The 25,309-nt window shown below is 39.9% G+C and overlaps 3 protein-coding genes across 3 annotated transcripts; 2 read left to right on the top strand and 1 right to left on the bottom strand.

Moving 5' to 3' along the window:
* Window positions 1-1,078: 1,078 nt before the first annotated feature.
* On the bottom strand, window positions 1,079-3,551 carry LOC130015567 (uncharacterized). Its single transcript, XM_056105934.1, has 2 exons — window positions 3,518-3,551; window positions 1,079-1,692 (listed from the first exon to the last, which is right to left on the bottom strand). Exons 1-2 carry the CDS (start codon window positions 3,549-3,551, stop codon window positions 1,079-1,081), a joined length of 648 nt encoding a protein of 215 aa, XP_055961909.1.
* On the top strand, window positions 3,427-21,562 carry LOC126682425 (uncharacterized). Its single transcript, XM_050378110.1, has 2 exons — window positions 3,427-3,567; window positions 20,751-21,562. The coding sequence occupies exon 2, from the start codon at window positions 20,782-20,784 to the stop codon at window positions 21,430-21,432; it is 651 nt and encodes a 216-aa protein (XP_050234067.1). The 5' UTR covers window positions 3,427-3,567; window positions 20,751-20,781; the 3' UTR covers window positions 21,433-21,562.
* A 650-nt stretch (window positions 21,563-22,212) lies between these two features.
* Window positions 22,213-25,296, top strand: LOC126679902 (protease Do-like 5, chloroplastic). Its single transcript, XM_050374921.2, has 8 exons — window positions 22,213-22,616; window positions 22,827-22,973; window positions 23,244-23,306; window positions 23,412-23,501; window positions 24,277-24,399; window positions 24,567-24,654; window positions 24,798-24,872; window positions 25,012-25,296. The coding sequence occupies exons 1-8, from the start codon at window positions 22,353-22,355 to the stop codon at window positions 25,116-25,118; spliced, it is 957 nt and encodes a 318-aa protein (XP_050230878.1). The 5' UTR covers window positions 22,213-22,352; the 3' UTR covers window positions 25,119-25,296.
* Window positions 25,297-25,309: the final 13 nt, after the last annotated feature.

Here is a 25,309-nt window from a genome sequence, read left to right as displayed (position 1 = left end):
TTTTTAGTTACATTTAAATATAAATATACATTTATATATAACAAGAAACTGAGCTGGTTCAGGTGGAGATACGCGTGGGAGAACTTCAAAGTTAAAGAGCAATGAGTGGGAGCAGTGGGAAGGATGGGTGACCTACTGGGAAGTTTGTAAAAATTGCGAGTGGGTGATGGAAGCAACGGATGGGTAACCGAGGGCGACGGACGACGAGTGGGGGACGGAGGATGACGGAGTGTGACGGGTGTGTGACCGATTACATAATAATAATTTATTTTACGATTTAATTTTTTTTATTTTTTGGTAATTAGCGACGGATTTAAATCCGTCGCTAAAATCCGTCGGCAATTACTGAAAAATCCGTCGCCAATTTTTTTGGTCCGTCGCCAAAAATTTAGCGACGAGGATTTTGCCGACGGATTGAATCCGTCGGGAAATCCGTCGGGAAACGTTTTTCCGACGGATTTCATGCTTTTAGCGACGGAAAAATCCGTCGCTAAAAGCAAGCATTTTAGTAGTGTTTAGACATCGATGTACCGAACCGAAAAACCAAACGTACAATTTTTTTTATTTTTCTATATATGTATATAATTTGTGTTTTTCGACTAGACCAATCGAACCGAATCTAAAATTTCAGTATATCAAACCGAAAAAACCATAAACCAACCTAAGAAAATTTTGTTTTAAAAATTATAGGAGTGATTCGGTTAAATTTTAAAAATTTACATACTAAACCGAACCAAACTCACCCCTATTTAAGGTGATAAAATTTGAGTAATCATATCTAAATTTTTAGTCTTTTAGCTGATGAAATTTTAGCAATTTACCATTTATTAAATGAATAAAACAAATATTTCATCATCAAGTAAAGTACATAAATTAACACAAAGAACATGAACTAAAATCAAAAAGAGAGGAATAACAAAAAAAAAAGATCTATTGGCAAAGACAAGTCTCCAAACATAAATCTAAAGCATTTAAATTAAAAAAAAAAACTTGAGCATAGACTTTTCCATTCTTTTTTTTTTCCTACGAATTTTGGTAATTATTATAGTTCTCCGTCTAGCTATATCATATATATTCTCTAATAAACATCTCTTTGATGCTGAATTTGCTTGTTGAACCTTTGAATAAAGTCCTCAACTCTTCTATTTAATTCTTCATCCGACATATTTGCATACTCATTATCACTTTCCTCTTCACCGCCGTCCGATGAAGAATTATCATACCAAAACGTTTCTACCCTCCTAACAATGTTCTTACTCTCATCAATCACTACCCTCTTAACAATATCCGATTTGCTATGTAAAAACGTTTTCGTCATCATCACCTTATTCTTATCACGACCCCCTTCATTACTTGTATTACACTCTTCCTTTTTAGCAATCTCGAGCTTATTTTCGTCAATTTTAAACGTACAATGCTTTTCGATCTTCTTACGACGGGGGATTTTGGGTAATTCGTGACTATTTTCAGGAACAATTAGGAGTCTATTGTCAGGAATCTTGACTCTATTTTTTCGGGTTTCTTGAAAATCTTGAAGTTGTGATGGTCCATTTTCTTGAAGACGGGGAATCTTGATTATTTGATGGCTATGTTTTCGAGTTTTTTGAAATTGTGACGATCCATTTTTTTTAGAATACGGAATCTTGATTCTTGGATGGGTATTTTTTCTAGTTTCATGAAAATCTTGAAAATCTTAAACTTGTGAGGATCCATTTTCTTGAGGAAAACATGTTCTTGAAAGAAAGATGGAGCACTAGTTTGTCTTCTCATCATGTAGTTTTGGTGATGATCATAGTGATAATCTACTAAAATTATGATAATTAGAGTATTGGAAATAAAAAACTAAAACTTGGTATTTTTTGACAACTTGTGAAGGGGAGAGGTTGAAAATATAGAAGATAAAAATATAGTAAAAATAGAGAGATTAATTATTGGGTATAACCGTTATGTCATGTTATTCGTGCAACAAACCAATCATACGCTAGTTATGTGAAAAATATTAATGATAAAAAAATAAGTGATAATTAAAAGATTCCCTATCGCAAATCTTCATTGGCTTATAAAAATAATGTGACCCAACGGTTACGCGGTATAAACACTCCATTTATTATTGTTTGATAAATTGTTAACACTTTTATTCGATTATTAAATAAATAAAGTGCATCATATTCCATTGAAGATTTTTAGTTAAATAAAAAGAAAAATGTTTAAACAAATACACTTTTCAGTCTGTTTTTAATTATATCAGAATCTTATAATATACCGTTCACTTTCAATTTATATTCAATTTTATAAATCAGACACTTTTTTTTGTAAATAGTTTAAAAAAATCCTTATAAATGGTGTATTTGAACTCTTTTTCACTTGAAAAATTCAAAATGAATAATTTATTTATTTTTTTTAATAAAAAATATTAATTTAATATTTATAGATTCGATTAAACATAAAAAGATGCATATTTAAACAAAATTAATTTTGTGAGTTATATTTACCCTTGTACTAAGGAAAAACCGGATTGGATAGAAATTGCACCACTTATTTGATCCTTTTGGTATCAATTGCGTTGCACCTAGAGGTGGGCAAAAAAATCAGTCAAACCGATTAACCGAACCGAAACCGGAAAACCGAACCGGAAAATGTGGTTAACCGGTCCAACGGTTTAAGTTTAGGTTTTGATTTTTAGTTTTCATGGTTAATGGTTTAGGTTTAGGTTTTGGATTTTTAAAAACCGTGGTTAACCGGTTAACCGGTTTAATATATATATTCATATATTTTTAATAATTAATAAGATATATTTTATGATCTATAAAATAATATTGATTTTATAATATACACAATAAAATCTAAATATAAAAATATATTGACATATATTTTATTTAGGAATATTTATATATTTTAGGAGATTTTATATATGAAAATATTGTAAAAGAAATTTGTTTTCCTTATTAAAATATTTACTTAACAAAAATAGGAATATTTAAGTCTATAAATAGTAGAAAGTGGACGTGAACAACACTACAAACAATTCAAAAAATACAAACCTAGCTTTAAGATTACTCATAAATTATTTGTAAATAATAATAGTTTTAAATATTTGCATTGACTTAACTATTTATAAGATAGTTTAGATTTATATTTTTTTAATATAATTTGAATTTTTATAGTTTTTGTTTGTTTGCTAAAAAATTAAATAGAATTAAAAATATATCTTTTTTTGTCTTTAATTTTTCTAATGGTTATATGGTTAAAAACCGCAAAACCGAAAAACCGAACCGTTTTTTATGGTTAACCAATTTACCTGTTAACCGTTTAAAATTTTAGGTTTAGATTTTTAATTTTAAAAATCGTATTACAATGGACCGGTTTACAAATTACCCTCATGGACCGGTTAACCGGTCCATGCCCACCCCTAGTTGCACCACCTAATTTTACTATTATTGAAACCCTAATCCTAATGGTAGAAGAAGAAGTGTTTCACTTAAATTCCAAATCCTATACAGAAACTGAAAAATCAAACCGTTATAAAAGCACAGCACAGCACTAGCATTCATAATAATAAAATTATAGGCGACAGTAGTATAAGATGGCTGAGCCTGAGGATGGCAAATTCAAAGGGAGGTGTGATTCGTGGCAATACCGCACTGAGCATATGGCGGTTCATCTAGCGATTGCACTCACTTGGGAGCTTCAAAATCTGATCGACTACGGCGTGCCCACTTTAGAAGGCCGGCTGGCAAAAATCCAAAAGGTGAGAAAGACACTGTATTTGTTCGATGTGTGGAAAACTGAAAAACGCGAAAAATCGGAGATAATCAGATGTGTCACGGGCCAACTGGACAGGGCAGAGAGTTATTCGAGGTCGGTTTTGGACAAATCGGATGAAGAGAAGAATCGGTTGTTAGTGAAAACAAGTAGTAAAGAGACGGAAGAGGTGGTTGATGAGATGATTCCGCGATGGCTGAAGCAGATTCTGCACTTAGTTCTGATTTGGAGACATCCCGCGTTTTTCGTCAGGCGTCGGAGTCCCGAGTGGCACAGCAATAGAGCTCGGCTTTTAGTGTGCGAGGAAGAATTGCATCGTATCAAATTAGAGGCTGATAAATTGAAGGAGCAACATCGGAAGGAAGTAGCAGCAGAAGGGCGGAAACTACTTGATAAATCACCAAACAGGATCCGAGCTATAACGACCTGCACACCACAAACAGACAGAGGTCAGAAAGAACTCCGGTGGGGGTCACCGGACGTTCACTCCGACGCTCAAGTAAGATTTGAGGTAAAGGAAGAAGAAGAAGAGAAAAGAGAGTGCTTAGAGTAGAGAAAAAGAAATTACCTAGGGTTTGTCCTTAAACCCTCTATTTATAGTTAGGGTTTAAGGACAAACCTGCCTTGCTGGCAGGCTGTGAGCCCAGTGGTCCCAAGAATCAGTTATGCTGACGTGGTAGAATATCCTTGCGGGTGGCACGGGTTGTTAGGTGTGTCAGAGGGAACATTCCTCACGTACCTGTCAGAAGATCTTCTGTGGTCCCAGGATCTGGTACACGAGTGAGCGCTCTCGGGCAGGACTTCGGAGCCCGGATAACTTGGGAGTCAAGTTATCATGATTCCTGTATCTGAGAGCAGCTCAGAGCTCCGACCAGATGTTCCAGTCTGTCGGGCTCAGGAGCTCGGAGCTCGGCTTAGGTCTGAATTGGACATACTTCAGAGCTCAGGTTAGATTCTTGGTCCGACCTTATCAGGCATGATTGTCTCGGATGATGTTTGAATTCCCATCGATCCGGTGACCCCCCAAGTCATGCGTTCTATGGTTTCAAGAAGGTCGGACATTGTTACCAGGTTGGTGAAATGCTTGACTTAGCGATGTTCGTTCCTGGCGAGGTTGCTTCGCCCCTACTAGTTGTGCTACGTTATCACTAGTCCCCCCCTAGTTTATCGGATATTTATGTCCGAGGTGGTGGGGTTCGCCGAAGTAATCTATCGCGTGAGCCTTGGTGTGTTTGTCTTGTTTTTGGGTGGTCTCTGACACCGAGCCGTTTGTCAGGAGGGATGGTGGGCTAAAATGGTATGTGAAAGGACGTGACTGTCGAGATGTCCTGTCTGACAGCTATTGTAGCCGTTGTCTTATGTGGCGGTTGCTTGTTGTCTACTCTATGTCCACGTGTCTAGCAGTTAAAGCGTGAGCGCTTTCCCAGGGGACGTTTTGAGTGGGATGAGAGAGAAAATTAAAAGCGTGGCTTTTCATTTTCCCTCTCTTTTCAGTTGTAAGTTTCATTTTTCAAACCTTACAAAACTCTTCGTTTGCTTTCTCTCTTTTCATTTCTCTCTGAATTGTAAGAAAAGAAAAGGAAAGGAAAAGCTCTCTGTTCTTCGTCTTCACCAGAAAAGGAAAAGCTCTCTGTTCTTCGTCTTCTCCAGATTTCTTCGTTTCCCTGAGGTTTCTGTGTCTCAGAGTTTGGTTGCTGTGTTCGCTGCGTGTGTCAAGTCTTCTTCTACATCTTTCCAGGAATCTTTCTGCATTTCTCTACAAGTAAGTGTCTTCTGTTTTCAATGATTTTGTTTTATTTTTCAAGCTTTTCATGTGTGTTTGATATGCTTGGCTTCTGTTTTTGTGCAACGTTGCTTCGGAGAGTTTTGTTTCAAAAAATGTTTGATCGTTGTTTATTTTCAATGTATATGTTATGAACTGTTTAATTGAATTCCATGATGTTGTTTTGTTGTTTGTGTTCTTCGTTTGGGAAAAGAATTTCCAGAAATCTGGAAATTCTTTACGGTGTTCTTCGTGTTCTGATGGTTTCACCCCTAGGAAATCTGTTTTGATTTGTAATTTCAAGTTTTAGTAAATTTGTCCTGTTTGTCTAGTGGAACTCGTCTCATCCGAGCTTGTTTCCCTGTCCTTAGGTATGTCGGGTGACCCATCAGATCGCGAGGAAGGGGTGGGTTATGATGATGATAATGTGGGTACGGACGAGCCGTCTGCTGAGTTTTATGTGGTTCGTCCTCGACCTGATGAATCTGCCGAGGTGGGAGAGGTGGGGACCTCGGTACCTGCTGGTCCTTCCCGGAAAGGGAAAGAAAAGAGGAAAACTGTTGGTGATAAACCTGACGATCGGGACCTCAAGGCGTCGCGGTGCACCCTGGGTTTTTTGAGGGCCGTGCGAAAAGCTTTCGACATCCCGCAGGAGTACGAGCTGTCACTGATTCCCGAGGGGAAGAGATTGAATGACGCTCCTCCCGAGAACACGATTATGCTCACCCTGGAGCATCTCCAGTCCGGCATCCGGTTTCCTATATCCGAGCAGTTCAAGAGGCTGAGCAACTACTTTGAGGTGCCGTTATCCCAGGTTCATCCTAATGGAGTTCGGCACTACTCTTGTTTCTTGGAGCTGTGCCGACAGACTGGGGTGACCGACAGTATGCGGCTCTTCTGCTGCGTGTACCTGATGTCGCTGAAGGATCAGAGTCATTTCGCCTATCTGCGATTCCGGGGTGAGAGGAAAGATTTGGCCGGAGGGCTGGTGTCTGGGATAACTGACTCCTTGAGGGACTTCAAGGAGGATTTTTTTCAAGTATCTCACCCTACTGCCTTCCAGGGAATGGTGACCACCTGGGTCGCTAAGTGTTATAAGCCGGACAAGTGGTTTCATACCCCTGGCCCGTTGGAGCGAGATGCTATGTACAAGCTCCGGGATGCTGCTCCTGCTGGGGAGAAAGCACAGGCCGACGACCTGTGCCCTAAACTCCTGTTTGATTACTGGAAGGGCACAGCTGCGGCTAGCGCTGGTCTGTTTGTTGTTTTCTTTTCTCTTTTTGTTTTTATCTATTGTGTGAAGTGGTTGCTACTGTTTGTGTTATATTTTAACTTTGTTTATGTTTTGATGTGATTGCAGTGAATAGTCTGGACCCCGCCAAACTGATCGGGAAGAAAAGAAAAAGGCCCGCTGTCCGGGCTGCGGCCCCTACAGTTCGACAGACTGGACCTGCTGTGGATTCGGCTGTTCCCCGGTCTTCCCCTGCGAATGAGGCTGCTGCTGATCCTAAGTCTCCGGAGGTTCCGGCAGGCGTTCAAGTGACGGGGCTGGATGCCGTTCCACTCCGAGTTCAAAGGCCTGGGGAGGCGGAGTTTCCCCCGGCTGCCGAGCCGAGAAGGGACATTCCCTTTGTGGATCTGGGCTCGGCGGAGACCGTGGTGGGACCTCGACAATCCGAGGATGTTCCTCGACGAGCTGCTCCAGAAGCTGGGGGTCCTAGCGCCCGGGCTGAGGGATCTCGGATGCCGGATCTGCCAGACGTGTCCTCGGATTCTAGCACGACCGCTTCCTGCCCTCAGGGGATAACTCGGGCAAGGTTTGCCGAGTGGGTTGGGCAGCACAACCCGGGTGTCCGAGTGTCGATTCACGAGCTGCCCATCGCTGGGGATATTGCTCGGGTAACCACGCTACCCGAGGACGAGGCCTACTATAAGACCTACAAGCCCGAGAACTTGCTGGCAACGGTCTCCGCTCTCTGTATCCAGGTAATCTCTTCGACTTTTTATTTTGTTTTACTTGCTTTATTTCCCTTGTTGTTTTAAATAACTTGCTGTTTGTTCTTTAGGCGGCTCAAATGTCTTACCGGGCTGACCGGCGTGCTAGTCAGAACGAGGATGACCTGCTCCTGGCCAAGAAGCTAATGTTATCGGAGGCGGCCAAAGCCCGGGATGCAGAGAAGAGGGCTAGCGAAGCCGAGCAAAGGGCCTTGGAGGCCGGACAAAAGGCTTCGGATGGGGCTTCGCTGGTAGCACAGTTGGAGGGCAAGCTGAAGAACTCCGAGGATCGACGGTCGGAAGACCTGGAGATGCTGGAGAAGCTGAGGGGTGACATCAGTCGTCTAGAGACTGAGAAGGCTGCTGAGAAAGAAGATTTCTCCAAGCAGCTCGCTGATGTCACTCGTCGGAATGAGCTGGCCTCCAAGGGACTCCGGGAATCGGTGAAGGACCTGAAGCAGAAACTGGCTGAGGCCGAGAAGCGAGCCGAGAAAGCTGAGGCCCAAGCCGCGGAAGGCACGGTCCGAGAAGAGAACTTATATGAGGACTTCCGGAAGATGCTGTATGTTGGCGAGGTCCAGGTGGGCGAGTTCGTGAGAGGTCGGTTCGGAGCTAATGTCGACGTCTCAGATTTCAAGCTGGACGTGCTTGAGTTGCACCGCCGTGCCAAGGAGCTGCCTGAAGATTACGACATGCCAGCAGATATCGAAGATTATCTTGCTGATGATCAAGACCAGGGTCCGAGCTCCGACCCCCCTAGATAGTTTTATCTTGGATAGTTCTATCTTGTAAATTTTAAACAATATTTTCTTTTTGTATTTTTGGAATATTGAGCCTCGAGCTCTTTTTTGTAAGTTTGAATATTTGTCTTTCGTATACACTTGTTTTTCTTGGATGAACTTTTCTTTTGTATATATACCATGACCTTTGCTTGTCTGAGTGCCTGCGTTCTCTTTGTTATACTCGTGTTATTTCTTTGAATGATGTTTTTGTTTTCTATCTTTGAAAATTTTGGTTAAGTATGTGACAACACGTTTGCATACTTAACTCAGACTAGTTTCCGAGCTTGCTCCAGTAGTGTGGACTCTTTTCTAGCCCCTTGTTTTCATATGTTGGTTCTTGACTTAGGCGTGGGATTAAAATACTAGGATAGGTTCTTAGTTGTTCATAAGTTCAAGCAAGTTGCTCGGCGTGGATGGCACATAGCCCGTAGATGGCACAAAGCCCGTGGATGGCACATAGCCCGTGGATGGCACATAGCCCGCGGATGGCACATAGCCCGCGGATGGCACATAGCCCGCGGATGGCACATAGCCCGTCGATGGCACATAGCTCGTGGATGGCACATAGCCCGTGGATGGCACATAGCCCGCTGGTGGCACATAGCCCGCTGGTGGCACATAGCCCGTGGATGGCACATAGCCCGTGGATGGCACATAGCCCGCTGGTGGCACATAGCCCGTGGATGGCACATAGCCCGTGGATGGCACATAGCCCGCTGGTGGCACATAGCTCGTGGATGGCACATAGCCCGTAGATGGCACATAGCCCGTGAATTTTTACCGAGTAGAGTGCTCGGGTTTTGGGAAAGACATGAATTCTTTTTAATCTTTTTTATTCATTGAGGGGAAAAACTTATGTTTGAGTTTTACAAAAGCCTAACTCAAACATAAGTGAAAAAACCCCTAGGTACCTCGAAAATGAAAACAAGTAACTACTGATAGTATTTCCGAAGAACCTGGGAGTTCCAAGTTCTCGGGAGCTCCCTGCCCGACATGTGTGCTATTTTATAAGCTCCTGCTCGTCCGACCTCAGTGACTCGATAGGGGCCTTCCCAGTTAGGTTCGAGCTTTCCCACTCCAGCATTTCCCTTAGCAATGTCTGCCCGTCGTAGGACCAGATCGCCGACTTGGAAACTCAAGGGTTTAACTCTCTTGTTATGATACTTAGCCATTCTTTGCTTGTATGCTTCGATTCTTAGCGCTGCCTGTTCTCTTCGCTCTTCCAGCAGGTCTAAGCATAATTTCTGTTCTTCCTCGTTCTTAGCCTCATCGAAGAATTGGACCCTTAGAGTTGGCATCCCGATTTCCACCGGTATCATTGCCTCGCACCCATATGTTAGAGAAAACGGGGTGTCTCCTGTGCCTGCCCTTGGCGTGGTTCTGTAAGCCCAAATGACCTTCGGTAGCTCTTCCAGCCACTGTCTGTCGAACTCCCCTAGCCTGGCCTTGAGCCCTTTTAGGATCGTCCGGTTGGTTACTTCAGTCATCCCATTGCTCTGCGGGTGAACTACTGACGTGAAGCGCAGGTCAATGTGCAAGTCGTTGCAAAATTCCTTGAAGGCTCGGCAGTTGAACTGCTTTCCGTTATCAGTTACCAACGCTCTGGGTATACCGAAACGACACACGATTTGCCTCCAGAAGAAATCCCGGATCCGAGCTTCTGTGATGGTGCTCACTGCCTCTACCTCGAGCCACTTAGTAAAGTGATCTACTGCCACTATCAAGAACTTTTTCTGCCCCGTGGTTGGCGTGAAAGGCCCCAGGATGTCAATTCCCCACGTTGCAAATGGCCAAGGACTAGTAATAGGGCACTGCTCTGTAGTAGGAGCGTGTCGGATGTTCTGGTGCCTCTGACAGTTTTCACACTTCTTTACTATCTCCTCTGCCTGTCTGACCATCAAGGGCCAGTAGTAGCCCTGCAACACTGCTTTCTTTGCTAACATGCGAGGAGCTATGTGTGCCCCACAAATACCTTCATGTATTTCTCTCAACACATACTCCCCTTCTTCTGCCGTCAAGCATCTCGACCACGGGTGGGTGAATGACTTTCTGTACAAGACTCCGTCGAGGAACGCGTAGTACGGAGCTTGTCGCAAGATTTTGTAGGCTTTATCTCTATTTTCTGGCAGAGTTCCATCCATCAGGTAGTGGGCTATACCTTGCATCCAATTTTCCAACGGCTGAGTTAGAAAAATGGTTTCATGGTTGTCGATACTGGAATGCTTTTGAACAGAGAAATGAGCCCCCGGTATTTTTTCGTTCACTGTTGCTGCTTTGGCTAATACATCGGCCTCTTGGTTTTCCAAGCGAGGAACTTGCTCTATCACCCATTTTCCTCCGAGCTCCTGAATCTTGTTCAAGAAGAACTTGACTCTGTCCACGTATCTCCACATTTCCGAATCCCGAGTTTCAAAAGTACCCAAGATTTGGCAAACGACTAACTGAGAATCACTCCTTATCGTTACGTGCTCGGCCTTGACCACGTTTACCATTCTCAATCCGATCAACAGAGCCTCATACTCCGCGGCATTGTTGGATGCCGGGAAATCGAATTTTACCGAGCTTCGGAGTGTGACTCCGTGAGGGCCTTTCAAGACTACGCCCGCTCCAGATCCATCCAGATTTGATGCCCCGTCGACTTCTAATACCCACCGTAGAAGTTGTTCGTCGGGTTCCTCAGGTTGGTCGCTTGTTGTGGTCTCAGCTATAAAATCTGCCAATACTTGTGCTTTCAGAGCCGGTCTTGGTTCATACCGGATGTCATATCCTCCCAGCTGGACCGACCAGCTGACCAGCCGTCCCGACATCTCTGGCCTCTGCAGCGCCTTTCTCAAAGGTTGGTTCGTACGTACTACAATGATGTGAGCCTCGAAATATCTCCTTAGTTTTTCCGCCGCCACCTTCAATGCCAAAGCAAATTTCTCAATTTTTGGGTATCTGACCTCCGGGCCTTTCAAGACTCTACTGAGATAGTAGACTGGGGTTTGCAGACCCTTATCCTCCTTCACAAGGACTGCTGCTGCTGTCTCGTCATTCACCGAGAGATATAAGTATAAGATTTCTCCGGGCTCAGGTCTACCTAGCACCGGGGGTGTGCTGAGGTAAACCTTCAGCTCTTCAAAAGCTGCGTTACACTCCTCTGTCCACTTGAAATTCTTTGTATTCTTCAGGATTTTGAAAAATGGCAAACATCGTTTGGCCGAGCAACTCATGAATCTGCCCAACGCCGTTACTCTCCCGTTCAACTTTTGTACCTCCTTCACCGAGCTGGGTGCTTTCATGCTCATCACTGCCTCGATTTTCTCCGGGTTGGCCTCAATGCCTTTCTCCGAGATGAGGTGCCCTAGAAATTTCCCCGAGCGGACTGCGAAAACACACTTTTCTGGATTCAGCTTGAGGTTAAAACCCTTCAGCTTTTCAAAAGTTTCTGCCAAATCCTGTGCGTGATCCTCGATCCCCTTAGATTTTACTACTATGTCATCCACATAAACCTCGACATTTTTGCCCAGTTGATCTTTAAAAACATGATTCATGAGTCTTTGATAGGTTGCTCCAGCATTTTTCAAACCAAAAGGCATCTTCTTGTAGCAATAGGTCCCCAGATCCGTTGTGAAAGCTGTTTTTTCTTCGTCATCTTTACTCATCGGGATCTGGTGATATCCCTGCGAAGCATCTAAGAAGGCATAGACCGCAAATCCGCACGTCGCGTCCACCAGTTGGTCAATGTTTGGCAGAGGAAAACTGTCCTTTGGGCAGGCATTGTTTAGATCAGTGAAATCTATACAAAGCCTCCATCTACCGTTGGACTTTTTGATCAAGACTACATTGGCCAGCCATTCAGGGTAGTCTACTTTCCTGATGAACCCGGCTTTCAAGAGCTTCTCCACTTCGTCTCGGATAGCAATCTGTTTCTCTAGAGAGAAAGTTCTTTTCTTTTGCTTGACAGGCTTGCATTTTGCATCCACGTTTAACTTGTGCGAGATGATCTTAGGGTCTACCCCCCCAATATCCTCTGGCTTGTTGGTAAACTCTTCCACATACTGTTTTATCCGAGCTATGATAGCTTCCCGGTGCTCGTCTGGCCAGTCTACGCCCAGCTTTACATACATCTCGGATCCCTCTGTAAGTTCAATCGTTTCTAAGTTTTCTCGGGGTTTCTGAGCTTTTTTCTCTCTGATGAGCAGCTCGGGTGTATCGATGTTCATCGTTTCCACCGTGCTGCCCATAGTGGCCATGTAACATTGCCTAGATAGGGTTTGGTTTCCCCTGATAGTTATGACCTCGTTTTTTACTGGGATTTTCATCATCAAGTAACGAATACTAGTCACTGCACCTGTGCTATACAACATGGGTCTACCAAGAATACCATTATAAGCAAGAGGCATGTCAACTATCATGAACAGTGAACGTACCTTCCGTGTTGGTTCCGCCAGGATTCCCTCTGTTCCGTCCTCCTGAGGTATTTCGATGCCGAGCTCTAAGTCTAGCTCGACCATGCCCTCTGGGGTGACCGGAGCTCCCCCCAGCCCCAGGAGAGGAATGTTCACAGGCTTGAGGTCAGTCTTGGATCCTCCCATTGTCAAAAAGACTGATAGAGTCAACAAGTTAACCGAGCTTCCATCGTCCACCAGCAATCGTTTTACCCATTTTGAACCAATGATGGCCGATACAATCAAAGCATCTTCATGAGGAAAATCTACTCCTTTCGCATCCTCTGGCCCGAAAACAATGTTAGGCCATGGCGACCCGGTAGATACCGACATGACCATCTTTTGCTTTTTCTTTCTGCGTTTGCGACCATACTCGGATTCTGAGGTTCCTCCTGAGATAGTGTTGATTACTCCCGTGACTTGTGTTTTCTTTGATGGGGATTGGGCTTCCCTACTCCCCCCGGGCTCCGACCTGACCGAGTTGACCCTCGTATTTCCTCGGTCTTGGCCCTCCTTGGCCACAACAAAATGTTGTAATCGCCCCTGGCAGACTAATTTGTCTATCTCGCTTCGCAAACGTCCACATTCCTCCGTTTCGTGGCCATAACCATCATGAAAATCACAGAACTTGGATCGGTCTCCATCTTTCACTAGCCTTGGTGGATAACGAATCTCTTCGTTGTTGTGCTTGATCCAGGATAGAATCTGCTCCCTTGGCGTGTTAAGTGGCACGTATTGTCTCGGTACTCCTGCTCGATCCACATATCCTTCCGTTCCTCCTCCAATACTGAAACTTGGCTTAGGTCCAGGCCCCGTGCTTGGCGGACTGGTCTGAGCATTGAATGGCTTGTTACCTCTGTACCCCGAAGTCTCGTTCAGAGGTCGGTACCGATCTTGGTTACGGTTAGATCCCTGAGTGTTCTGTGTTTTACTGGGAACCGGGCTAGCCGTCCCATAAGACTTCCTCTGCCTTTCCTCGTCAAGATTGATATAATTCCAAGCCCTGTCCATCAACTCGGTGTAAGTGTCAACCGGGTTGGTGATCAGGCTGTCTCGGAAGACTTGCATGCTGGTGTTATCTTTCATAGCATCGATGGCGGTATCATCATTCAAATCTTCTATCATGATCGCCTCGGCATTGAACCGAGCAATGTAAGCTTTTAAACTTTCTCCCGGTTTTTGAAAGCACTTCTTCAAATCACTGGATCTTTTCTTTCGTTCGATGCTCGGGGCAAAATGAGTTTTGAAAGCCATAGCAAGCTCCCTGAAACTAGTAATAGAGCCCTCCTTGAGGTTCTGGTACCACTTTTGCGCCGCATCACTCAACGTCGAGGGGAACACTTTGCACACTGTGGCGTCCGAGACACTTTGAACTCCCATGGCAACCTGAAAGCAACTTAAATGAGTCATCGGGTCGGATTTACCGTTATATCTGTCAATGGGCGGATATTTAAACTTATCTGGAAATGGGTCATCCCATATAGCCTTTGACAAAGGGCTAGCAATGCCACAGGTAGTAAAAGGTCGAGACTCTGCCTTGTGCCCTTTGTGCCTATCCAGCTCGGCCTGGACCAGACGAGTAACCTCGTCATGCAAAGTTTTCTGATGCTGAGATGCTGCACCCGAGCTGTGAACACTCTCTGCCCCGTTTCTCCTGACCGGTGGGACTCCTGCCCTCGCGGTCCGCAGAGGATCTGCCTCCGGGTCTGGGTCTCCCCTCCCCAAACCAGCGTCACCGCGCTGTGTCCCCGGTGGTAGATTCTCGTCTTGCACCCCCTCCCTTCGAGGAGGAGGAGGATCATTCCGACCTTCGTCTCTCGGAAAAGGGCGATCATGCCGACCTTCGTCTCTCGGCAGAGGGCGATCATGCCGACCTTCGTCTCTCGGCAAATTAGTGTCACGATGATCTTCGCCTCTGGGTGCTTGATGCTCTGTGGGACCTCTAGGTCTGGGTCGTGGGTGATCGCTCCGACCTTCCTCTCTCGGAGGACGACCATCCTGAAACTCAGCAGCTTGGGGTGGGGGGGCCACGGGGGTGGCCGAGGGATTGTAACTTGGGTAATACTGGGACATGACTGCAAAGTGCATCTGCTGGGCCTGGTGCAGCTGGCGAGCCATGTATTCTAAATATTCTTGAGCTTGTAAGACCGCCGGAGGTATATCTTGCCCAGAAGTTGTTCCTGTTCCCGTAGCCACCAGTGTAGCGTCTACCGGGAAGTTGAGTTGAGTGGGAGACAAGGTATTGTGGAGGAAACTCTGAGGCACGGTGGTTCCTGGGGTTGATAAGTGGGTGTGACTTGGATCTGAAGCAAAAGGGTTCGCCCTTGGATAGTTTTCCAACCCATATAAAGGCACAAATCCAGCTCCACTGCCGGAAGCCCTGGATCCTCCCACCTGAGCATTCGCCGGAGGAGTTAAGCCAGTGATCACAGAGGTCCGACCACTAGCAGAGACTCCACCAACCAAGTTAGCGTCGGCAACCGTAGTTCCCAGAGGATCTACCCTGTCCAAAACAGGATCATCAGCCATTGTTTCTTGTCAAGATCTGATCAGCAACGTCAAGAGAACCAGAGTAGAACAAGGGAATACAAAACGTTTCCCACAGACGGCGCCAAGTGATAAATCACCAAACAGGATCCGAGCTATAACGACCTGCACACCACAAACAGACAGAGGTCAGAAAGAACTCCGGTGGGGGTCACCGGACGTTCACTCCGACGCTCAAGTAAGATTTGAGGTAAAGGAAGAAGAAGAAGAGAAAAGAGAGTGCTTAGAGTAGAGAAAAAGAAATTACCTAGGGTTTGTCCTTAAACCCTCTATTTATAGTTAGGGTTTAAGGACAAACCTGCCTTGCTGGCAGGCTGTGAGCCCAGTGGTCCCAAGAATCAGTTATGCTGACGTGGTAGAATATCCTTGCGGGTGGCACGGGTTGTTAGGTGTGTCAGAGGGAACATTCCTCACGTACCTGTCAGAAGATCTTCTGTGGTCCCAGGATCTGGTACACGAGTGAGCGCTCTCGGGCAGGACTTCGGAGCCCGGATAACTTGGGAGTCAAGTTATCATGATTCCTGTATCTGAGAGCAGCTCAGAGCTCCGACCAGATGTTCCAGTCTGTCGGGCTCAGGAGCTCGGAGCTCGGCTTAGGTCTGAATTGGACATACTTCAGAGCTCAGGTTAGATTCTTGGTCCGACCTTATCAGGCATGATTGTCTCGGATGATGTTTGAATTCCCATCGATCCGGTGACCCCCCAAGTCATGCGTTCTATGGTTTCAAGAAGGTCGGACATTGTTACCAGGTTGGTGAAATGCTTGACTTAGCGATGTTCGTTCCTGGCGAGGTTGCTTCGCCCCTACTAGTTGTGCTACGTTATCACTACTCATCATCAAATATCAAACTCAATTTCCTGACATCGATTTTCAATCTGATGAATTTCTTTGGTACATGTCACGGCCTCTTTAAACCTTCCACCTCATTTAAGTTTTCTAGAGTCAAAAATTAGATTATCTGTCTACTTTTTTGTTTCTATGGTTTGGAATTAATTTTTAAAGTCTACCATTTATCAAGAATTTTTTTTACTATTTTTCATTGACGAATGATATCAATTGTGATCATAAATTACATGCCCTTTTGACCTTTTGAGCATCTTCTGTAAATTGGCAAAGTGAAAGTTTAATTAATTTGCATGAGATGATGATGTTTTCTTTAATTTCATCCAAAAAAAGGATCACGAATATACAAAATTAACAATCAAGCGACCTTTTTAAATCAAAATATTCCACAGGACCAGATCAAATAAAAATTCATAGTAAAATGACTTTGGGAAAGCTTCAGCCTAACAAAAGTTAAAGTGTGATAAGATAAAACAAATGCATAAATGGGACTTTCAGCCAACTATAAATCAAATAATCGCATTTACTATTGCCGTTAATCATGAATAATCCGATATATGTGCAAGCTTTTTACAGTACTACACATAATTGTTTGTATCAATTAAAGAATACAAAACTATATCAACAGCAGATTCTATTTTCAGGTTCAAATTGAAGGAGGAAACAAGATAAATAAATTTTTACACGTCCACCGGATCTAAGACATCGAAGGAGGGTTTTCTAGTGATCATTTGGCCGAAAACGCTAAAACCGCTCAAAACGTTAAAATTCACTTTAACGATCAACCACCAAAAATTAAAATAATTTATTTTTACAGAAATATTAAAATTCACAGTAGCCCCAATATTTAAATAAATTATTTTTCATGATTTTAATAATTTAAAACCATATAAATTTCTAAAACCGAAACCCGATTTAAACAATACTCAAAAATCATCTATTAAATCTTTTAACTCCGTGAATAAATGACATATAATTTATTAAACAATATTTTCAGCCCAGAAATTTAAAATAAATTATTTTCCCCATTTATCAACATTAAAAACCGATTAACTAGTTAAAAATCAAAACTTGTAATTTAGATCGATAAACGATAAATTTAACCACTTTAAATTCATGAAAATCAACAAACTAACCACATACTAAACATATATACATGATCAGCCCATAATTTTTAAATAGGCTATTTTTCTATATTTTAACTATTTTTCACGGTTTAAAACATTTAAAATCAAAACCCGCTTTAATTATTTAACACCCGAATTTTATAACAATTTTAGTCCATAAAATTCAACCTTTAACACAAATATTTAATTGATGTAAGACATCAGTTCAGAAATGTTTAAATAATTTATTTAATACTCAAAACCGAAAACAAACGCTAAAACCAACAAATAAACATATAATCTATCAATTTCCACAACCAAAAGCACAATCTCCAAGACAAATAATTCCAGAAACTAAAAATGAAAATTTGAGTCTTGAGAATTACCTTGATCGTACATGCAATTGAAGATTAGTTATCTACGGAAAATTTGCAACGTTTTTCGTTTAGGATGTTTTGTGAAAAAAGAAAGAAAATGGGTGCTATGGTTTGAGTTGAGAACTTTGGCTCTTTTGTTTTAATAGAGGTTGATATGTTTTGTCTAGCAAAAGAAGAAGATGAAGGTTATATGATTAGCTTCATTTTCATTTCATTCTAATTATACCCTTGGGCAATTTTTGCATATATGAAAACTTTAGGGGTAAAAATGTCATTTTCGGATTTCTGAAAATAATTCTTCACAAATACTTCAAAATATTAATTTATAAATATTGGGTTTGAAATAAATATTTTTGGACTTTTAAAATAATTAAAATTAATTATTTTAGCGGTTGTTCTTTAAATTGTCAAAAATAAATATAAATATCCAAAATTCCCAAAAATAAAAATTAAGGCCATACACATCCTAAAACACTTATTTAAATTCACCTCGTGAATTTAAAAGCTATTTTTCTTAGTCCCGGTTAATTAAAAACACACGGCAAAATAGACACCTACAAAAATACAGGGTATTACATAGGTTTTCTAATATTCACCAACAGTAAATCAAATTATGTGAGGATACTTTTACTATAAGTTTGTTAATAGTTTTTAAGTGTTTACTAGCAGGTTATTAAATGAAAACTAATCGATATCCCAAGATTTGCCAATAATAACACTTTGTATTAATATTCTATAATATTATGTGTACTATTAAGATATCTAAGGTTTCCAAAAAAATTTACTAGTGGATTTTCTTAATATTTACCGATAATAAAATAATTTAAATCGGGATATTACGGCTCTATGTTTGTTAATAGGTTACTAAAACTTTACTAAATGGTTATCATATATTTTTATTGATATGTTATACTTTCAACTATTAGGTAATCCAAAGATAACCAATAAACATTTTAAAGTTTCTAATAGATTTTTAAAAAACTAACTAATAAAATTAATTTTACATCCATTATCTTGAGGAAAACATGTTCTTGAAATATGGGAGTAGCTTCATGGAGCACTAGTTTGTCTTCTCATTATGTAGTTTTGGTGATGATCATAGTGATAATCTACTAAAATTATGATAATTAGAGTATTGGAAATAAAAACCAAAACTCGGTATTTTGAAAAGTTGTGAAGGGGAGAGGTTGAAAATATAGATAAATATGGAGAGAATAATTATTGAGTATAATCGCGTTGCATCATGTTACTCATGCAACAACCCAATCATACGCTAGTTATGTGAAAAAAATTAATGATAAAAAAATTAGGGGTGGGCAAAAAAACCAGTCAAACCGATTAACCGAACCGAAACCGGAAAACCGAACCGGAAAATGTGGTTAACCGGTCCAACGGTTTAGGTTTAGGTTTTGATTTTTAGTTTTCATGGTTAATGGTTTAGGTTTAGGTTTTGGATTTTTAAAAACCGTGGTTAACCGGTTAACCGGTTTAATATATATATTCATATATTTTTAATAATTAATAAGATATATTTTATGATCTATAAAATAATATTGATTTTATAATATACACAATAAAATCTAAATATAAAAATATATTGACATATATTTTGTTTAGGAATATTTATATATTTTAGGAGATTTTATATATGAAAATATTGTAAAAGAAATTTGTTTTCCTTATTAAAATATTTACTTAACAAAAATAGGAATATTTAAGTCTATAAATAGTAGAAAGTGGACGTGAACAACACTATAAACAATTCAAAAAATACAAACCTAGCTTTAATATTACTCATAAATTATTTGTAAATAATAATAGTTTTAAATATTTGCATTGACTTAACTATTTATAAGATAGTTTAGATTTATATTTTTTTAATATAATTTGAATTTCTATAGTTTTTGTTTGTTTGCTAAAAAATTAAATAGAATTAAAAATATATCTTTTTTTGTCTTTAATTTTTCTAATGGTTATATGGTTAAAAACCGCAAAACCGAAAAACCGAACCGTTTTTTATGTTTAACCAATTTACCGGTTAACCGTTTAAAATTTTAGGTTTAGGTTTTTAATTTTAAAAATCGTATTACAATGGACCGGTTTACAAATTACCCTCATGGACCGGTTAACCGGTCCATGCCCACCCCTAAAAAAATAAGTGATAATTAAAAGATTTCATATCGCAAATCCTCATTGGCTTGTAAAAATAATGTGGCTCAACGGTTGCGCGGTATAAACACTCTGTTTATTATTGTTTGATAAATTGTTAAAACTTTTATCCAATCATTAAATAAAGGGTTAATGTTATAAAAACTCACCAACTTTACACATTTTCTCATTTTAATCATGTAATTTAAATTTTCTCATTTTCATACACGAACTACCACTTTTTCTCAAATTCATACACGGTGCTGAGGTGTTACGGCTCCATTTGTGTAATTCATTGAGGTGGAGGTCATTTTAAACAAATAAATAAGTGTCATCTCAATACCATGCATGAATTTGAGAAAAAGTGATAGTTCGTGCATGAAAATGAGAAAATTAAAACTACGTGATTAAAATGAGAAAACGTGTAAAGTTCGTGATTATTTTTGACATTAACTCTTAATAAATAAAGTGCATCAAATACAATTTTCAGTCTTATTTTAATTATATCATAATTTTATAATTTTATTAATTTTGTTCAAATATCTACCTTTCACTTTTAATTTGTATTCAATTGGATATATTGGGCACTTTTTTATTTGTAAAAAATAAAAAAAAAACCCTTATAAATGGTGGATTTGAACTCTTTTTTCACTTAAAAATTTCAAAATGAATAATTCATTTGATTTTTTTTAATAAATTATAGATACAATAAAACTTAAAAAGATGCATATTTAAACAAAATTAATGTTGTGAGATGTATTTCCCCTTGCAATAAGGAAGAAGTATACCCTTCCAAAAAACCGGATTGGATAGAAACTGCACCACTTATTTGGTATCAAATCAATTGCGTTGGAGATAACCTAATTTTACTATTATTAAAACCCTAATCCTAATGGTAGAAGAAGAAGTGTTTCAATTAAATTCCAAATAGAAACTGAAAAATCAAACCATTATAAAAGCACAGCACAGCACAGCACTAGCATTCATAATATTATAGGCGACAGTAGTAATATATTTGTGTGAACAAGATGGCTGAGCCTGAGGATGGCAAATTCAAAGGGAGATGTGATTCGTGGCAATACCGCACTGAACATATGGCGGTTCATCTAGCGATTGCACTCACTTGGGAGCTTCAAAATCTGATCCGCTACGGCGTGCCCACTTTAGAAGGTCGGCTGGCAAAAATCCAAAAGGTGAGAAAGACACTGCATTTGTTCGATGTGTGGAAAACTGAAAAACGCGAAAAATCGGAGATAATCAGATGTGTCACGGGCCAACTGGACAGGGCAGAGAGTTATTCGAGGTCGGTTTTGGACAAATCGGATGAAGAGAAGCGTCGGTTGTTAGTGAAAACAAGTAGTAAAGAGACGGAAGAGGTGGTTGATGAGATGATTCCGCGGTGGCTGAAGCAGATTCTGCACTTAGTTCTGATTTGGAGGCATCCCGCGTTTTTCGTCAGGCGTCGGAGTCCCGAGTGGCACAGCAATAGAGCTCGGCTTCTAGTGTGCGAGGAAGAATTGCATCATATCAAATTAGAGGCTGATAAATTGAAGGAGCAACATCGGAAGGAAGTAGCAGCAGAAGGGCGGAAACTACTCATCATCAAATATCAAACTCAATTTCCTGACATCGATTTTCAATCTGATGAATTTCTTTGGTACATGTCACGGCCCCTTTAAACCTTCCACCTCATTTAAGTTTTCTAGAGTCAAAAATTAGATTATCTGTCTACTTTTTTGTTTCTATGGTTTGGAATTAATTTTTAAAGTCTAACATTTATCAAGAATTTTTTTTACTATTTTTCATTGACGAATGATTTCAATTGTGATCATAAATTACATGCCCTTTTGACCTTTTGAGCATCTTCTGTAAATTGGCAAAGTGAAAGTTTAATTAATTTGCATGAGATGATGATGTTTTCTTTAATTTCATCCAAAAAAAGGATCACGAAATATTCCACAGGACCAGATAAAATAAAAATTCATAGTAAAATGACTTTGGGAAAGCTTCAGCCTAACAAAAGTTAAAGTGTGATAAGATAAAACAAATGCATAAATGGGACATTTAGCCAACTATAAATCAAATAATCTGATCTCCATATCAAACAATCACAATACTGCCATGACAAGATTTCAAAGCAGAGAAATAGAGATATGCAAAGTAACTCTTAAAAATATAACAGACACGCAGCGCATTTACTATCGCCGTTAATCATGAATAATCCGATATACGTGCAAGCTTTTTACAGTACTACACATAATTGTTTGTATCAATTGAAGAATACAAAACTATATCAACACAACAGATTCTAAGCTAAGAGTAAATTAAAAGTATACATATCAATATATATTTTACTTTATTTAAAATTTAAATATCAAAATATCATAAAAGAAAACAAACTACTATCAAAATACCAAGTACCAACAATCAATTCAGACCTCATTTTTAAAAATATCCTAGTCTAACCCCTTTTCCAAATATTTTCATAAATTTACGTTTTTTTGTTTTTTTTTTGGTAAAAATCGCAAAGAAAATGCTTTAGTTTTGACCACAAAACCGAGGAGTCTGAGTCTTAGTTCAAAGAACTGCGCATTATTGAATGGGTTGTTTACATTCACAAGGCATGGCCTCTCAACTTCTAGTTCGGCTCACAGCCTATGGTTCTTGTTCAAAGGGTGAAGATTCCTCGCATAAAAGCTTGAATCTTTCAAAAAGAAGAGCAGCAATTGGGTTTGGTTCAAGTTTAGCAGTAGCATCTCTGCTCAATTTGCATAATATTACTTCTCAGCAATTCAATTCTGCCATTGCTCTGCAAGAATATGAACTCCAAAAAGAAGAGGACAGGGTTGTTAATATCTTTCAGGTCTTGATTTCATTACCCAATAAAATTAAACTTTTCTTCTTCCTTCTCATTTAGGTAGCACGGACATGGGAAAACGGGACACTTGGACACGGGCACGGCAAAACAGTCTCATTTTAAGTTTCCCATGTTAAAAATAAAGTTTCGTGTTTGAGACGTTAAATGTTATTGAATGAAGTTGTTGATGTGTTTTTCTGATTTATTTTGTTGCAGTTAACTTCACCATCAGTTGTTTTTATTAAGGACATTGAATTAGCTAAAATCCCCAAAAACACTTCAAGTGATGCTACACTTACTGAGGATAATGCAAAAGTTGAAGGGACGGGTTCAGGCTTCATCTGGGATAAGTTTGGTCACATTGTAAGCATTTATTTCTTGCACTCATAAAATATTTGCAGAGTTTAAATGTGTGATCTCTCTTTTTGAATTTGATTTCATATTTAAGTTTGTGAGAGTTATGGCAATGAGCAATGATGGCAGACGGGTCTTGAGATTTTCGCATTAACATTAGTCTTGTTGTAGAGAATTAAACTTCATTATTGGCAAATGTTTTTTTACATCTAAACTATGTGTTTAGCTGAAGCAATTGAATCTGATATCATTGAAGATTTTGTTTCGAATGTTTGACAGGTGACTAACTACCATGTTGTTTCTAAATTGTTGATGGATAACAGCGGATTACAGCGTTGTAAGGTCTTGCTGCTTTTAGACATTTAGTTATCGTATATATTCAGTTATCAAAGTGCCACTCGTTGGTTGCTTTTCTAAGTTATATTTTCTTGGTTTCTTCTTCTGTAGGTGTATTTTGCTGATTCTAAAGGTAATAGCTTGTACAGGGAAGGGAAGGTCATTGGTTATGATCCTGCATATGATCTGGCTGTTCTTAAGGTAGTCAACTTGGTCCTAACTTATTGCATGTTCTTAAAATCAGTTTAGTAGGATGTTGGGGACCGAGTTTTTCCTACTTAGTAGATGTCACCTTGAAAAATTCAATAGATTTATGGTATAAATATGAGGATAGGTATCAACATTTGAATGCATTTTTAGGGTTAACGGAAAAATGTTGATGGTATAATAATGTCTTTGAGTTGCATGATTTTCAGTCCCGAAAGAGTGATGATAACATTGTATAATGAAAAAAGTGCTTCTGCTTCAATGAGCTCAACTCTGTACTAGCACATTATGAGATTTGTTGTCATAGACAATGTTTTCATGTCAGCATTTGTATCATGTAACCAAGGTTTCCATGATTCTTAACTTTCAAGGGGTATGACAGAGTAGAGAAAGGTAGATACTAGATATAGCATAAACTAAAACACGGTAGAATACTATTAAAGCATGATCTCTAAATCTTTGTTCGACTTTGCAAATGCTCCTTCATTTCCTGTTCCAATTATGGTAAGCATGAAGGATTTTAGATACAGGATTTGATATAGCCTCTTTATTTTTAGTATTGAAGTGAATATGAGACGTAAATTCCTCTGTTTATGATCCTGCACTATGTCTAAGTGTTCGAAGTCTTTCTGTTGGTCATGAGTCATGACATACTAATTTACAAAAGTGAACGTATTGATTATTTTGGTTTTAAGTTTGCTACTTGTAATTTTCTGCGATTAGCGATTCATCAAGTGTTGAGATATGTTTTATCTGATTTAATCTATAGGTTGATGTTGAGGGTTATGAACTGAAGCCGGCTGTTCTCGGTACTTCTAGAGACTTGCATGTTGGTCAGAGCTGCTTTGCTATTGGGAATCCTTATGGATATGCAAACACACTTACAACAGGGGTAACTTTTCACAAATGTTTCACTGTCATTTTCTGGAAAATGCACGGCATCTATAATTTTTGGTTTTTAGTGCTAATCATCTAAAGTATTTCCGGGCAATTTCATCTCTGACCGAGTTTGCAAGCAAAAATTAACTTAATTATTGCTCAATGATTTGGATAATGCAGGTCGTTAGCGGCTTAGGCAGGGAAATACCTTCTCCAAATGGACGGGCCATTCGAGGAGCTATTCAAACAGATGCAGCAATTAATGCAGGCATGTACTTTTTTGCTGGACAGTATAAACCATACAAATTCAAAGAATTTCCGGAAAATTTGACCAAATCTATACAGATCTTGATTATGATTTCTCTTGAATTTTGTCGAGATCATCAATTGTTTCGTTTCTAATGCATGCAGGGAATTCAGGTGGACCATTAATTAATTCATATGGACATGTTATTGGAGTTAACACAGCAACTTTCACTCGAAAAGGTGATAAAGTGATCTTTTTCTAGTTCATTTATTATCCGCTGCAACTTTGACTCGATAAGCTAAACAAACTAGATCCTGCATTGAGCTAAGTCTACCGATTGAAGGTTACTGATTCGAATTAAGATTGGATTTCTTGCAGGAACAGGAGTATCATCTGGGGTGAACTTTGCGATACCAATTGATAGTGTCGTACGTACTGTACCGAACCTTATAGTTTATGGAACACCCTACAGTGACAGGTTTTGACAGTTTGCTTCATTTGTGCATATGAAGAAATGCATCAGGTGGTAGTACATGGAGATCTCCTTGTGTAAAATGTATGACTCTTAAGTCTGATGGGTATATAGGCACCAAGATCTTATTGCAATGTACAAAAGCCGATTATTTTTCCCCCATATTATGTTTCAAGCATTTTCCGTTCCGATGTTTCCGATCCA

The sequence above is a fragment of the Mercurialis annua genome, linkage group LG5, assembly GCF_937616625.2.
Source record: "Mercurialis annua linkage group LG5, ddMerAnnu1.2, whole genome shotgun sequence".
NCBI lineage: Eukaryota > Viridiplantae > Streptophyta > Magnoliopsida > Malpighiales > Euphorbiaceae > Mercurialis > Mercurialis annua.
The sequence above is the reverse complement of the archived record's forward strand: the minus strand, read 5'-3'. Positions and strand labels throughout refer to the sequence as shown.

Bases quoted from the DNA above. Each gene is read 5' to 3' on its own strand.
- LOC126682425 (XM_050378110.1), top strand. From the start codon at position 20,782: ATGGCTGAGCCTGAGGATGGCAAATTCAAAGGGAGATGTGATTCGTGG.
- LOC130015567 (XM_056105934.1), bottom strand. From the start codon at position 3,551: ATGAATGCTAGTGCTGTGCTGTGCTTTTATAACG. The intron at 1,693-3,517 runs GTTTGATTTTTC...CACAAGTTTAAG, and splicing joins TGTGCTGTGCTTTTATAACG to ATTTTCAAGATTTTCATGAA.
- LOC126679902 (XM_050374921.2), top strand. From the start codon at position 22,353: ATGGGTTGTTTACATTCACAAGGCATGGCCTCTCAACTTCTAGTTCGG. The intron at 22,617-22,826 runs GTCTTGATTTCA...ATTTTGTTGCAG, and splicing joins GGGTTGTTAATATCTTTCAG to TTAACTTCACCATCAGTTGT. The intron at 23,307-23,411 runs GTCTTGCTGCTT...CTTCTTCTGTAG, and splicing joins GCGGATTACAGCGTTGTAAG to GTGTATTTTGCTGATTCTAA.